Consider the following 17190-nt stretch of genomic DNA (forward strand, 5'->3'; position numbering starts at 1 on the left):
TTTCCTTTTAAGAAACTTTAAAATACCTCCTACCTCTTAAGGATATATGTTAGAAATACCGATAAACCGTTAAAAACTTAATAACGATACACATTTATACGATTAAACTAAATCAACCCTAATATTTAAACCCAATCCCAATATAAGCTTTTTCTTTTCAAAGATACAAATCCATCTCTTAATAACTTTTGTTTTTTTAAAAGTAAAAAATAATTTATTAATAGAACTTCTTACCGCACTCACAAAGATTTGCATAGTTAAAAAACCAATCTAATGAAACCCAAATAAACATAATTATCTTATAACACATAATCTACAATCCTACTCGTCCATTTCTAATATTTTTGTCAAGATCCATTTAACCTTAAGCATCTCCTAACTAGTTCAACTTTAGGGGTCGTTTGGTTACCACTTGAAAAACACAGGCATTAGAAAATCCCATGATTTTAAAAAAATAAGGTTGTTTGGTTGCCATTTTTTGGGCTGAATGTAGGAATTGGAACTTCCCAGGAACTTCCAATGCCTACATGATGTGGGAAGTGGCTTACCTACCCCCCGCTTGGTCATTGGAAATTCCTGTGGAATTTAATTCCTACATGGGCAACCAAACAACTTTGCCAAATTCACCCGAATTAGATGATGGAACTTAATTCCTATGAATCGCAAGTTCCTAGGAAGTTGAAGTTCCTTGATCAACCAAACGACTCCTTATTCAGCTCACTTCAATTCAATTCAGCTCATTTCAGATTTTTAGCTCAATTCAACCCAAAAGAACTTGATAAAGATACACATTTATATACTCAATCAACTCTTTGGTGATTTTTTTCCTTAATCTTTCCTTTTAAGAAACTTTAAAATGCACCCTACCCCTTCCTTATGTATATAAGTATGTTTTTGGTGCAAAAAATACCGATAAACACTTAAAAACTTAATAAAAATACACATTTATACGCATTATACTAAATCGACTCCAATATTTAAAGCCCATCCCATCCCAATACATACAATCTATATATCTATATAAAAGAGAGTTTTTTCGAGCGATCTGAGAGCGTCCACATCATCAAAAAGCAATTTAGGAAAGTATAATTTTTGATGTAAAAAATAAAGTGGAAAATCTTTTAATTATTATAATATGTATATTTCCTAAATTATATTCAAGTGATATTTCCAATTTTTATATCAAACTTTTACATTTCATTTGGCAAAAAAATATCGTTAAAAAAATTATGAAAATAATATAATTAGCTTTGTGTTAAAAAATGCTATCATTAGAGTATAAATTTCATATTATTTGCACATATTAAAGGTGGTGTACTTCTTAATACGTAAAATTGTGTACTTTTTAGTATGTTTTGTCCCACATTGGAAAATAAGTAGGTGTGGTGAATATAATACATATAAATAGTAGAATTGTCCCACACCGAAAGTTTAGTATAAGGTGATGTGATCCTATGATTATAAATAGGATGCATATTTGGAACGTATCCACCCAAAAATTTTTGAGTCTCATAAATATTGTTTTAAAGAGCTCTTAAGATTTTTTATCATTATCTACGATATGATATAAAAAATAAAGTGGAAATCGTTGGGAACTACCCGGGAAAGAGTTAAGAACATGAACAAGAAAATCAAAAAATAACTAAAGGTTTTACTAATGGTAATCTCCTGACACAATACAAAACTAAAGATTTTACTAATGGTTGTCTTCTGAATGCAGTAATAGAGCGTTAATGAGTCGTTATATGTACGATGTAGAGATCCATATCTAATGATCGAGACTAAGTGATTTTACCTTCAAAGAAAAATAATATGTATACAATAGTGATTTTTTAAGAAGAGACATGTATTTCTTGGTATGTTATATCTTTCACATTGAAAATAATGTAGGCATTATGAACATACTACGTCTAAATAATTAAATTATGTATCTCACATTGAAATAATAGTATACGGTAGGGTGATTCTATAAATATAAATAGGAGGCATCCTTGAAACTTATGTATTAATCCAAAATTTTTTGATATAAAAGATATAGACTTTTTAGCATGTTATATGTCCCACATTGAAAAATAATGTAAGTGTTATGAATATATTATGTATAAATAATAGATATGTCCCATATATATACATTTTCTGTATTATATTAAAGTGATGTTTATAATTTTGATATAAAAACTTTATATTTCATTTGAAAAAAAAGTATCGTATGAAAATTATATAATTAGATTGTGACAAAAAAATGCTATCATTAGAGTGTATATTGTATTGTATTGTATTGTATTTTCTCATTATTAAATCGGGTTGATGTCAAAGTAGGTGCAAAAAAAATGGTGTACTTAGTATGTTATTTGTCCTACATTGAAAAGTAACGTAAGTGTGGTGAATATACTATGTATAAATATTAGAATTGTCCCACATCGGAAGATTATCATAAGGCATGGTGATTTTATGATTATAAATAGAAGTCATAACCCAAAATCTTTTGATTCCCTTAAGTATTATCAGGGATAACTCTTAAAAGAGTTTGTATTATTGTCTCTACAATAATGGTTTCTAACCTAAGTTAATGTTTGGAAAATCTTTTAGTTATTATAATATATACTATGTATTACTTATTTTATATTCAAGTAATGTTTCTAATTTTTATATAAAAACTTTTAAATTTCATTTGACAAAATAATGTAGGTAAAAAAAGTATGAAAATAATATTATTAGATTCATGGTAAGAAATGCTATCATTAGAGTATATATAAATTTCATATAATTTGCACATATTAAAGATGGTGTATTTCATAATATGTTATATCTCCACATTGAAAAATAATATAGGTGTGATAAATATACTACATATAAAAAATAGAATTTTTCCATATCGAAATATAGCATAAGGTGGGTGATTCTATGAGCATCCTTGGAACTTAGGCATCAACCCAAAATCTTTTGAGTCGCTTAAGTATTGTCTTGGAGAGCTCTTAAAAGTTTATATCATTATATTTTCTACCTATAGATTTTATATGTCCCATATTGAAAAATAATGTAGGTGTGGTAAATATACTATGTTTAAATAATATAATTAGAATTGTGTTAAAAAATATTCTATCATTAGAGTATAGGTTCTTATCATTTGCACATATTTTAACTATGATAAAAAAAAATAGAAAACAAACGTCCATGGTAGCATGTGTAATCTATCAAAGTTCAAGGTTACCATGAGAAATTTCCAATATTATAATGATATAGTTAATAAAATTTGCATTTAAAAGAGAGATATCCGTACCAATAAAACAATAAAGGGGGTATTATTTTTTAATTGTTATTTTATTGACACGCCATCAAACTTAACGTCCATTTAACAGCCTTTACATTAGGAAGTACCATGGACAAAAAAATGGAACCTCAAGGGTACTATAGGCAGATTTTTAAAAGTAGGGGTAGCATGGAAAATCTAACAAAATTAAAAGTCTACGGGAAATTTCCGTATCTCAATTATGTTAAAATTTTTTTGAAGAAAAACAACGTACAAATATTAATGGAAGTACTTGATCATATTATTAAATTTAAATATAACTATTAGATATAATGAACAAAGAATTATCTCGTATTCGGTATTCGAGATCTGGTTGGATGTCGAACTAAGTACAAAAAAGATGGAGTAATTCTGAGTATGTTATTTGTCCCACATTGAAAAATAATGCAGGTTTGATAAATATATATTACGTATAAATATTAGAATTGCCCCACATCAGAAAAAAAATCCAATTTTTGTGAATATATATTACTTATAAATAGTAGAATTGTCCCACATCGAAAGGTTAGTATAAGTTAGGGTGATTATATGATTATAAATAAGAGTTAACCCACGTATATATTAATCTTTTATTTTTTTTAAAGAGATATTTTAATAATATGTAAACAAATCATTAGACATATAATGTAAACATTAAACGCTTATAACGTTTTTTTTTTTGCATTATAAATAAGCTAATTACCCCGTTGCAACGCACGGGCATTCAAACTAGTATTCAATATTTTTGAAAGATACAAATCCATCACAAATATTTTTGTCAAGATCCTTTCAACCATCATTATCTTGTTAAGCATCTCCTAATCACTTTATTCACTTTCATTTGTTTTTTTTTTAATTTTTTAATTTTTGGCACAAACTTTCATTTGTTAAAGTGTCGGTCTCAAACCTTTCTAACTACTCAATTCTTTATCATTGTGACATCTCTTACAACACTTCTCCTTAAAAAAAGAAGAACTGCAATTGCTGTTAGAGTTTGCAAGTAACAATGAAGTTGAGTTACAAAACATGGAAACAAAAAGCTGCATTCCTTAAACTGTTTGTAATGATCTTAGCAACTGCAATTGCTGTTAGAGTTTTTGTCTTAAAATCTACTGAATTTCCTCCGAAATCTTCTAATTCTTTCAATCTTGAGGAGGGCCCACTTGCTTCTTCTATCACCCCAAATGGTATTCCTGATTTCACTCTTTTATTATAGTTGTCGTAATTATTTGTTTAACTTTGATTAAAATGCCGCTTACAGAGAATTAGAAAGGTAGATAAATGATCGGGAAGGAGGTAGTGCTCGTTTGGTTGCCCGTTGGAATCTAACTCCATAGGAATACCAAATTCATAGGAATTAAGTTCCGCCATGAAATTCATGTGATTTTAACAAACCCGTTTGGTTGCCTACACAGGAATTTAATTCCACAGGAGTCCATTGTGGAGGAGTTTCCAACTCCTTGGAAAATTAAATTCCCACATTTTGCCAAAAAAGTGGGCAACCAAACAAGTTCCTCTTTTCTAATTCATGGGATTTTTCAACTCCCATGAATTTTAAAGGGTAACCAAACAAGCACTTAGTATTGAGTGGGTTTTTATAGTTATTAGCTTGTTATTCTTTTATCTTGTTTAAAGATGTTAACTTGTGATGTTTAACTGAGGATTTGTGGCTTAGATTGAGAAAATGGTTGATAAATTTGATGGGTTTTACTTGGGTTTCTATTTTTAGCCTACTGAAACAAAAACAATGAAGATTTAGTTGAGCAATTCAGTAAAAATGGTATTTGGAGAGCAGTTTATAACTTTGATTGTAGTGTGTATTATTGCATCACTGGTATATCCTCCGATTCTTTGGAATTTCCCCACTTTTGAATAAATGGGGCAATTTGCGAGGGAAATATGAACAAATGGGGTAATTCCAAAGAATCGGAGGGAGTAAAAAACCCTAGTTTGGTTCTGGATGTAGGTATTTGGTTAAAGCTATTAGGCAGTAAATTATTGTTGTAGTTAATTGTTGCTCTACATTGGTTTTGTGCCTCCATCAGGTGTCTGATTCGGATCCCGGTCTAGTGTTTTATGTAGTACATCTAGCTTTAATTGCCCAATCTAGGCTTGTTGTTGTTGAATGAGGTTGTAGTAGTTCATATGTGAGGCGGTTGTATTATGCCTCAACAAGTCGAAAGCTCTCTGCCATTGCGCCTTCTTGTAAACCAAACATATGTGAACGTCATATAGGACTTTGCTAGTGTGTTGACGATAAATAGGAGGTTTTTTCATTGGAATCACAAGCATAATTGTTTGAGTGGGGGGTGAAATCAGTCAAAAGATATGAGAGGGTATTAAGTGAAACCGAATGCTCAAACTATGGTTTTTTTATGGTTTGAACGAGCCAAAAGGGCAATTTTGACGAGTTTATGGGTATCAACCCATGGTGACTTACTACCCTAGTCGGAAGCTACACGACATCTGCCAGACTATGCTAAATGTAACCTCTAAAATAATAGTGCTGTCCCGAGTTGACTAGGATCAGAGTTCAGACATGACTATCTTGTGAAAGCTCCAATAACTGCTCTTCTGCAGCTTAGCAATTCACCATTACTTCTTGTTTCGTGAAATTTCTTCGTATCTTCAAATTACCCTAGTGTTTCTCATAGTATTTTTCGTAACTTCATGCAGAAAAGTGTGATCTATTTTCTGGGGAATGGGTCCCAAATCCAGCTGGACCTGCGTATACTAATGAGACATGTAATCTGATTGAACAACATCAGAACTGCATTACGAATGGGAGGCCAGATTCAGGGTATCTTTATTGGAAATGGAGGCCAAAAGATTGTACATTATCCCAGTTTAATGCACAGAGATTCCTTGAGATAATGAGGAACAAAAGATGGGCGTTAATCGGGGACTCCATTTCTCGGAACCATGTCCAATCATTAATCTGCATGCTTTCAAAGGTAGATCAAAAATTCAACATATCTATTATCATTTCATTTTGATTTGAAAACAAGGATATGTAGTCGCCTTCCGTTGTCTTTTTCTGTTACTCTTTCCTCTAATGTGGAAGTATGTGAGAGGCCATCATAAGTATGGAGTACCCTATATAAGTAATACAACCAGTACGCTAAACTTATTCTAATTTGCAGTTCAGTAGTTCACTATGGCTGTGTGTGTTAATACTCGACAAGGCACTTGGTCCGATACTACGCGACACTTTGACGCTTCATATTAGGCTATAGTTATTGGAGCTTTCGTAATACAGTCATGCCCAACACTCGCCTGCCATTTGACTCTTTCAGTTGAGTCTAAGTGACATAGTACCTACTTGCCTCTGATACCTTCAAATTTAATGGTACCATTCAAGTATATGGTGATGCAGTACATAGACTTGTTATTTGTCTACGTGTTTCTCGGCCTTCTTCAAGGAGGGGAATATTTTTACAACTGCGAACAGCGAATGCCTTACTTAATGTGATGGGATGTTTTCAGGTAGAAGAGGCAGTTTTATTTTACCATGATGAGGAATATAAATCCAAAGGATGGCGATTTCCATCGTACAACATGACTATATATGTAATTTGGTCTCCATTCCTGACAGAAGCTGCTATTTATGAAGATATCAATGGAGTCTCGAGCCAAGAAATTGATTTGTACCTTGATAAACTTGATAAGAAATGGATTGATCTCTACAAAAACCTTGACTATATGATCTTCTCCACCGGAAAATGGTTTCTAAAAACGGCAAAGTATTACGAGAAAAATAAAGTACTAGGATGTCATGGCTGCCAAGGACAGAACCTGGTTGACCTTGGGTTTGACTTTGCTTATCGCAAGACTCTCTGGTTTGTGCTCAATTTTATTGCAGAATCTAACCATAAAGGGTTAATATTCTTCAGAACATCTACACCTGATCATTTTGAAGGCGGTGAATGGTCAACTGGAGGGAGTTGTACTAGAAAAGTCCCATTTAAGGAAGGGCAGGTCAAAATAAAGGATTTACACAACGTTCTCCGAAGAGTCGAGCTGGAAGAATTTGAAAGTGCAGTTAAAAAGGCATCAAGTAACGGTGTAAACCTTAAATTGCTCGATTTCATGCAGCTTTCCCTGTTACGGCCTGATGGGCATCCAGGACCTTATAGAGCATTTTACCCATTTGCAAAGGATAAAAATGCCAAAGTCCAAAATGATTGTCTGCATTGGTGCTTACCGGGGCCTATTGATGCGTGGAATGACGTCATAATGAAAATGGCCGTCAATGGATGAATTGATGCATCCATGGAGGATGTAAGTAGTGGAAGAATGGCCTTGTCGCGAGTAAACATTGAATCATACCGTGCTCTGTAAGAATTTTTTTGAGATATAGCTATACTTGATGATTATGAGGCTACTCCTTTACCACAGTAACATAAAGAGAAAGGGATAGATTTTGGACTGTCAATGTTATGCTGGCAAAGATGGAAAGTGCTTGCAGAGGGAAAAGCGAATTAGTTATGGTGGGTCGTTGAGTTACACGGGTCATAGGTTACGATTTGAGACGTTTTTTTTTTCTTGTCTTTGCACTCACCGTGTTCTCACTTTGTCAATAATTCTCTTTGTTGCGTGTTTGAGTCAGTCTGTGTTTTCCCCCGATTCTACTCTTTGCTGTATCTTGTCATTTTAACCTTAATAAATTTATTTGAAGAAAAAAAATTCTACTTGGTCAATGTTTTAATCTCTCCGGTGGAGTAGTGCTGTAGAGGCGATCCTGGACTGGACCATAACATTAAATTAACCCAAACCCGTGTTACCCCGACTCTTCGACACGGGTGTCGTGTCTGACTCGCGTCGATCGTCGAATACGGCTATTCTGTGCGAATTTTTAATTTTTTTAAATCTTACCTCTAAAGTGAAGAGTCTAATATCGTGTCGGGCACACAAGACGACAATGAAGTGAAGTGTTGGAGTAACATAGACCCAAACTCGACTCATATAAGTTCAAAATTTACAAAAACATGACCCGGTCTCACATTATTTCACTAGTCCAAGTTTAGAACATCGTAAATTGGAGCAACTCTATCCACACTATTGAATATTCATTCCCCTTTCACAATGCTAAATTTGAATTTTAAATAATTCGACCGTTGGCGTTAACCCTTGATCCACCTTCCAATATAAACCCCTAAAATGATTTCACTCTTTCACACATTTTCACAATCACGCTAAACCCTAATTCTAATTCTTCATCTTTCTCATCTAGCTCTCATGTCTTCCTCAGTAGCAACTTCCGATCTCCCCGTTCCGGTGGCGACAAAAAAGGGGAGATCCAAGAAAGCATTAAAGGATAAGAAGTCGTCAACTAGCGAAGCCAACATTTTGGCCGGTAATCAATCAACTGACGCTCTTGAACAAGTTCCCGTTCCGGTGCTTGTTCCGGAACCCGAGAAGGAGAATAATCTCGAGGTGTCGGGGAAGAAGAAGAAGTCAAAATCGAAAGCGAAAGCGAAAGGAAAGGAACAAGAGGAGGTTGTTGAGAAGGTGAGTGATGGAAATGGTGGTGATTTTGAGAAGCAATTGCAAGAAATGCAGGAAATGATGGAGAAGATGAAGATTGAAAAGGAGAAAACTGAAGAGATGTTGAAGGAGAAAGACGAAATATTGAAGAAGAAAGATGAGGAGATTAAGAAATTGCACAAGATTAAGGAATTTAAACCTACAATGGTATGTTTTTCTGTCTTCTTAATCACTTTTAAATTCATTTATATCCTCGAGAATTTTCGGCTTTATGAGTAAATTCACTATGATTTTCTTGTTTTAACTTATAATTATGTGATTTTGTGAATAATTTGTTAAGTTTTAACTCGATGTCGAGGTTTCGATTTTTTATTAGGGTTTTAATGTGGATGAGTTTTGTTGTATCATGCTGGAATGACTGAAAATTAGGGCTGTTATGCATTGATTGCTGCTTAATTCAAGTAATTAGACTAATTTTGGTGTGAAACTTTATTGAATTTGTATTTATCTTGTTGAATGACTGGAATTTATTGTATTTACTCAGATTCGTTTAAAAGTATATGACACGGATTTGTGTCCAAGTGTCGATTAGGCTATTTTTATGAGAGAAATGCATATTTTTGCTAAAAATGAGGTCTCCAAGTGTTATACCCTTGTCTGGGTGTCGAGTGTTGGACTTGGGGGTTTTGATTCTTCAATGTGGTGGTGGAGTTATTTTTCAGATGCTGTTGAGTTCTTGATCAAATTTTCATGTATTCGGGTTTTGTATTTAATGGAATCGGTTTATGATGCTTAGACTCTTCCCATCATGCAATCGATGAAAGGCAAGGAAATCGAGAAACAAGATAAGAAAAAGAAGGATTGCCCAGAAAGGAAGAGACCTGCATCAGCTTATGCCTTATGGTGCAAAGATGTATACAGTGAGGTACAATCTCCCTCCTTCCGTCGCAATCAAAGTTAATCAAATGATTGAGACGGACGGATATTTCAATTGTCTATTTGTTTCAAACTTTCAATGTTTTAAAAATTGTGTTTATTTTTCATCTTGTATTTTCAGATTAAGAAAGAAAACCCAGAGGCAGCTTTCAAGGAAATGTCCAACTTATTGAGTGTAAAATGGAAGAGCCTTACTCCTGAAGAGAAGAAGCTCTATGAAGAACAGTACCAAGCTGAAAAGGAAGCTTATTTGAAGGTTATGAGCAAAGAAAAGCGCGAGAGCGAGGCGATGAAGTTGTTGGAGGATGAGCACAAACAGAAGAGTGCTATGGAACTACTTGACCAATACCTTCAGTTTGTGCAAGAAGCTGACAAGGGGACTAAGAAATCAAAGTAATTGATTACCTTAATTTTTGTTTTACCGAGACTATTTACACGAGACCCGTACATGTGAGGCTAGCTCATTAGTCCCATGATTAAACAAGGAATGCATAAGGATTGGGATTGGGATTGGTCTGAACTTGTCGTACATGACCCATTGTTATTTTGTTCTCAATATTTCCGTATTTTATAGCAATGAAATTAAATGAGGTGTTGGTTTTTGGTTGATGGTTCAGGAAAGAAAAGGACCCGTCAAAGCCTAAACAACCAGTGGGTGCTTTCTTCCTATACTCGAACGAGAGGCGATCAGCTTTGCTTGGAGAGGGGAAGAAATTGCTTGAGGTAATTGCCTGTGTTTTATAGAATTTACTGAAGTGATCTAATAAGTTACTGAAGTGATACTAATTTATGTGGTCATGTTTATGTCTATGTCAGGCTTCGAAAATTGCCGGTGAAGAATGGAAAAACATGACTGCAGAGCAGAAAAGACCTTATGAAGAGGTTTGCTTCCTAGCTTAAATGCCACAATGAGGTGGTCTTTATCCTATTGTTGTTTTTAACTTTATTTTTATCTCGATAATTTTCAGGTTGCTAAGGTTAACAAGGAGAAGTATCAGGAAGAAATGGAGCTGTACAAGCAGAAAAAAGAAGAAGAAACTGCCAGCTTGAAGAAAGAAGAAGAAGAACTAATGAAAATTCACAAGGTTGAGGCTTTACAGCTACTAAAAAAGAAGGAAAAGACCGAGAACATTATCAAGGTTGATCTTTCATTGATTTTCTTTCCGTTAATTTTCTAAGTTTGATCTTTCTCTAGCTTTGAACTTGGATGTTATTAACTCTGGCTACTACTTACAGCAAACCAAAGACTTGAAAAAGAAGCAAAAGGAGGAGAAAGTTGTTGATCCAAACAAGCCAAAGAGGCCGACATCATCTTTCTTCTTGTTCAGGTAGATAGATTTCAAACTCTCTCTATTACGTCAACATTAACTCGGTCCTTAAAGGCTTCTGCCAGTGACATGGCAAGAGGTAGGATGTAGTGATGTACGCAGCCTTATCCTATGTTTATTGGTTTAAAACACAAAGAGGTTGTTTACAGCATGACGAAAAATCCGTCATGATTTGCTCCAACGTATTCATAGGTTATAGCGAGTCATTTTGCTTTGCTCCAACATATTCTAAACCAATATGCTCTTACATATTTATTTGTCTGATGAATCCAGCAAAGAAGAGAGGAAAAACTTGCTTAAGGAGAAGCCTGATATCAACAGCTCCACTATCCCTGCTCTGATTTCATTGAAATGGAAGGCAAGTTCAGCTTAACTACTCTCTTTAGTTTATATAGTTTCGATATTCGTAAAAAGTGGATAAAACAGCAGCTGATCTTATGTTTAATTACAGGAATTGAGTGAAGAGGAGAAGAAAATCTGGAATGATAAGGCAGCTGAGGGCATGGAAGCATACAAGAAGGAGCTTGAAGAATACAACAAACAACAAGCAGAAGCTGGACCAGTATAATTTAAGCCCTAAAATTTTCTGATCTTCATGGATATGTTCAATGGGTTTTGTTGAACATTTAGTAATAGTCCGAGCCAATTATTTTTTGGAACGAAGGATCTGGTGTCGTTTTAGTAATAGTCCGAGCCAATTATTTTTAGAACGAAGGATCTGGTGTCGTTTTAGAAACTGTCCAAGCACAATAGCATGGTTTTCACTTCTTTAGTAATAATAGTCCGAGCCCAATTCATTTTGGAACGAAGGCTCAGGTGTCGTTTTAGTTAGAATTCTCGGTACTTTGTATTTTGTTTCAATTAGTGCCAATCTACGAGGCCGAGACGCCGTGGCTTTTTTATCCTTTTTGAAATCAACAGGAAGAAAATTCTGTAATGATATTGGAGAGTAATAAGTGAGCTTCTAGTTGTTTGCTTGCATCCTTTTTGATTAAAGTCAAATGATATTATTGCAAAACCAGCCGCCAAATGTTACTCAATATAGTGCAAAAAGCGTTGAATCAACAACTGGTTTTGATAGTTAAAGCCATGTTGAAAAGTCTCAAAGAAACATAGTCAAACACAAGTTTTTATTAATAAAATGAGTCAGCTACTAACTGCTGAAGATCATTAGATATAAAGTCTTTCTTAGGGCGGCATTATCCGTCGTCAGATAAGAACGGTTCAGATATCCTCTCACATGCTTATATGATGAGACAAACATTTTGTTAGCTTCTTTTGTCTCATTTACTCTATTTAACCCGTTTTAAATTTAAGACGGATATTGTCGTTTTAAAAAAGAATGTGAATCAATAGATATGTAACTTAGTTTAACACTAATTTCCTCAACACTATTTTTTATGAGACCGTCTATATATATTGATAACCACTTAATTTTACATTTGTTTTTTGATTCAAGGTTAAATTTGGTGGACATGATTTCACCACTTACCTAACAAGCTTTTTAATCGCCAATTATCTACAAATTAGATACCAAGTCTTTCTTAGGACGGCATTATCCGTCGTTAAATAAAAAAGGTTCAAATATGCTCACACGCTTATATGATGAGACAAACTTTTTGTTAGTGCTGAAGTATTATCCTTTTGTCTTATCTACCCTACTTGACGTATTTTAAGTTTAAGACGAATATTGTCGTTTTAAAAAAGAATGTGGATCAACAAAAATGTAACTTAGTTTAACACTAATTTCCTCGACAAATATAATAACGTCTTAATTTTACATTTGTTTTTTGATTCAAGGTTAAATATTGTGTACATGATTTCACCAATTACCTAACAAGCTTTTTAATCTCCCATAAATCCATAATATTTTGCCATTATGCAGTGGCGGAGTCAGGATTTTAAGTTAGCAGGAGCAAAAAATTTTAGCGGGGCGAAAGGGTAATATTATAAGGGGACCTCGAAAAAATTCGAAAATTTTAACTAAAAATTTTGAAATTTTCAAACGCCAGCGGGGGCGAGCGCCCCTGCTAGCCCCCCACTCGCTCCACCACTGATTATGAGACGACCCTATCTACAGATTAGTAACGGCCGAATGTTTATATTTGTATTTTATCAAAACAAGGTAAAGAATGAGTGAACGTGACTTCACTAGTTACCGAACAAAGTTACTACTATCAAGTTCTTTCTAGATAAAAATTGGGTCGTAAATAATATTGAGTAATTTAGAACCATAAGAGATTACAAAAGGAGTTAGGTCATTATCTATTAAGTCAAATAATTTAATATGACCACGTCTATAGAAAATGAGTTTAATATGATTCAATGTCTTTGGTGAAGAATTACCAGATTACGTATTTACATTTTCTTGAGTTGAGCCATCTTTGACAACTTAGAATAAAGTTTTGAACCATTAAAATATAGGTTAACCCAAATTCTTATTTAAGATAGACGGGTCAAATATATTCATGTAAGATGAATAGGACAAAAACAAAATGCATTGAAAAAGATAAAACTTTGCACTATATACCATACGGGTTGATATTTAACCCGTTTAAACTTAAAAAGGATAATATCGTCTTAAGTAAGACTAGTTGCAAAGTGATACGTATTCACATTTTTAAGATACAATGATCACAATGATTGTGTATGCTAATTCCCGGCAAGCGTGGTTTTAATAGAATTTGTGTTGATACTTTGCCTTTGTAGTTGCCCTTGTTTTAATACTATGCTCATTCACTTTAAGCTATACGAGTAATGTAATGTATCTCCATATATAATTCTATTTATGAATATTCTAAAGTTGGTGAAACACATCCATTTCTGATCAAACATGTTACATGTGAAATATTTCTGAAACCCCATTTGTGGACGGATTATCCGCTTAAATTTTAAAACGGATTAAATACTGTTATATTATGGTATAACGATAAATTTTGGCATTTTTTAGGCAACTTGCCATGTGATTTGTTTTGTATTTAGACCCCAATACATTAAAAAAGATAACAAAAGATATACAATTAGTACGTCTCACTATAGACGGATATATCCGTCTAAAGTAAAAGACGGGCCAATATCCACCCACTTTAAGCATAAAACAAGCAACAAATTGCATGGTAGAGCCCCAAAATAGACGGATATCTCCCGTCTATAATGGGAATTTGTGAAAGACAGTGCGCTCCCTAGACCTGGCAAAAGCAATCTGACCCGACCCGAAAAGATTGAGTCGAGACCCGAAGTGACCCGAACTACATCACCCGAAAACACGAATTGACCCGACCCGACCCGAACATAACCCGTAACTAACCCGGCTCGAAATGATCCGATCCGAAACCACCACACCCGAAAATGTCCCGACAAAATATAACTCTAATTAAACCGGAAAGACTTAAAATGACTATTTTTCTATTACTCATTGACCCGAAAATGACCCGACCCGAAACAACCCGACCCGCTTGACCTATAACACCTCCGACCAACAAACCCGAAGCAGACCCGAAATGACCCGTCCCGGCCCGATGAGAGACCCGGACTAACCCGACCCGAATTGGCCCGACCCGAACCCGACCCGTTGACCCCCATTTTACTAGGTCTAAACTGCTCCCTCTTATTTTCTCTTTTTGTTTCAATTTTTCACGGTTTTCGAGGTGTTATTTTGATCGATTCTTTACATTTTCTGCTTTAAATATGCAAGCTACTTTGATCCTTACCTCCAAGCTAGGTAGCACCAAAACGGACACGACACGGATACAGACACGTGATACGGCATCCCATGAAATTTAGGACACGGGACACGCTATTTAAATTTAATAAAATATATATTTTATGGTTATAAATAACGAATGATTTTATTTTTTTAATGTATTTGATACTAAATTTAAATAAGTGAAGGTAAACTTTGACCTTGACTATAACTAATTCTCATTTTTCAGCCAAACTCATCTTCTAATCAATCTCTTTTGACATTTTATTGCTCGTCTAAACTATAACATGTTTAGGCAGGTGTCCGACAAGTGTCGGGTGTCCGGGTGTCGGACACGATGTCGGACACGGGACGACTACTTAGGAGGAGTGTCCGTGCTGCCTAGCCTCCAAGTTGTTTTTTCTCATGTTCTCTCGTTTTTTAAGACCTACGCCCTGTTTTTTTGGACTGATAATGATTTATTTGGGACTGAATTGAATTAATAGGATTTGAACTGAACTGAACTTACAGGTTCGAACTTATAGGATCTAAACTGAACTGAACATATAGGATTTAAAGGGAACTTAAATTAAGTGACGTATAAGATCTGAACTGAACTTATAGGATCTGAACTAAACTGAACTTATAGAATCTGAATTGAACTTATTGGGTCTGAACTGAACTGAAATTATAGGATCTGAACTGAACTTATAGGATTTGAAATGAACTGAACTTATAGGATATGAAGTAAACTTAAATTAAGTGACTTTAAGTCGAAAAGAAGAAGGCCCTAATCTTCATATATATGTGACCTGATTTTTCTGTCAAAAGTAAACATAAAGAAATGATCGGAGCAGAGTGAGTGTATTTATGGTCAAACTTTGTGTAGGTCTTATTTAAACACATTTATTCAAAATCTCTTGCACATAATCTTTTGAAAAAAAGTGTGAAAATGAAATGAATAGAAATGTTGATTAGAATTAAAGAAACTATTTAATGTTAATTAGTACTCCCTTCTTTTCGATTATTTGTTTACTTATTTTATTTTAGGGTGTCTCAATTAATTGTTTGCCTCTCTATTTTAGGATTGCCTTTTATAAGTAATTGAATCCTCCACACCCACTTTTATTCACTTGTCATCTTGTAATTGTCCTGATGAGTCATAATTATATACATATTTATGCCTCCCCTTAAATGCTTTTGATACGATTTCGTGCTAGTTTATATCATTTACATGTCTTTTATGTTAGAATGTCGATACTTCTGCTTTTTTATATTTAATGCAGAAATGATGCATTTGAGAATAAAGGAATGAAATGGGCATCGCGGAGTAGGCATGAAGAAATACACGAAGCATGGCGCTGGAATCCATAAGAATGAAGGAAGAGAAGTTAAGAAGAAAACACGAAGAAAGGAGCTGAAAAGGGTTGGTGCCTCGTGACACGTCTGTCGCGTACCTGTCAAAAATAAAACCTAACGGTCTCAACTAAAAATGTAGTAGAGGCAGTCGAGTATCGAATCCTCAGGGAGGTAATGCAACTACAGCTATCTATTTCTAATCCTATGGTAACAATTGGTGTTGATTAAATTTTTGGTTCTGAACTACGGAGTAAAAGGAAGAGAAATAAAGATGAGAGCAGATAAGCAGGAAAATGATTTAAAACTATCAATAAGAGGGGGACATGTCGGGAACTCGGTTCACTACGGTAGTACAACAACTTAGCGAAACGACTCGGGCGCATTTAACTAATGCGAGACGGATATTAGAAGGTCCTTTCGGTCCACTTCCCACCCTAAAATACCACTAACTTAACTTTCGTCCTCATTAGGGTAGTCTACTGTTTATAGCAGGCCTATTTAGTCCAATCTTTCGATCCAGGATTAATTGTAGCCAGATTAATGGGTGACATAGAAGCGTGCACTCAACTAGGTCGAGAATTACAGTTATATTGCTATAGTGACAGAGTCTCTTATGTCAATTCGTCTAATTCATTCACTACGTCGTCATTATTCTACCGCAGATCCCCTAATCCCAACATGAAAGGGTTTAGCTACTCATATTATTAATGAAACTAGCAGCAAACAAGATTCCAGCAGAAGACATGACGAAATAACAATAAAATGCAATAATAGAAATTAGGCGTAAAGAATGATAACAATAACAAGAAAATAATGCAACAAAAGGTTAATTATTATTAAGAGAAGAAAGGAGATTACAATCTAAGCGATTCCGGCGTAAAGAACAACCGAGTCCGAGTGAAATAATCCCAAAATGCAAGCAACAGTAGAAGGAGAAAAAGTAACGTAGGAAAGTAGCAGTAGTTTTAATGTGAAAGATAGTAAAAGAGATAGTAAAAGGAATAGTCAGAATCAATGACTAATAACCTAGTAAAACATAGGTTAAATAGCCAAAACCCCTAAGTGTTTATGCGGAAATATAAAACACGGACTGATTAAAGCCCAATATG

General features: G+C 34.4%; 2 protein-coding genes across 2 annotated transcripts; both read left to right on the forward strand.

The window, feature by feature from the left end:
* Positions 1 to 4205: 4205 nt before the first annotated feature.
* On the forward strand, positions 4206 to 7975 carry LOC141587391 (protein trichome birefringence-like 23). Its single transcript, XM_074408876.1, has 3 exons — positions 4206 to 4476; positions 5966 to 6243; positions 6776 to 7975. Exons 1-3 carry the CDS (start codon positions 4296 to 4298, stop codon positions 7547 to 7549), a joined length of 1233 nt encoding a protein of 410 aa, XP_074264977.1. The 5' UTR covers positions 4206 to 4295; the 3' UTR covers positions 7550 to 7975.
* A 315-nt stretch (positions 7976 to 8290) lies between these two features.
* On the forward strand, positions 8291 to 12021 carry LOC141587393 (high mobility group B protein 13-like). The gene is made up of 9 exons (XM_074408878.1): positions 8291 to 8983; positions 9573 to 9701; positions 9834 to 10105; positions 10330 to 10435; positions 10529 to 10594; positions 10681 to 10851; positions 10949 to 11040; positions 11314 to 11398; positions 11492 to 12021. Exons 1-9 carry the CDS (start codon positions 8528 to 8530, stop codon positions 11606 to 11608), a joined length of 1494 nt encoding a protein of 497 aa, XP_074264979.1. The 5' UTR covers positions 8291 to 8527; the 3' UTR covers positions 11609 to 12021.
* Positions 12022 to 17190: the final 5169 nt, after the last annotated feature.

This window comes from Silene latifolia, chromosome 6 (genome assembly GCF_048544455.1).
Source record: "Silene latifolia isolate original U9 population chromosome 6, ASM4854445v1, whole genome shotgun sequence".
NCBI classification, from domain to species: domain Eukaryota; kingdom Viridiplantae; phylum Streptophyta; class Magnoliopsida; order Caryophyllales; family Caryophyllaceae; genus Silene; species Silene latifolia.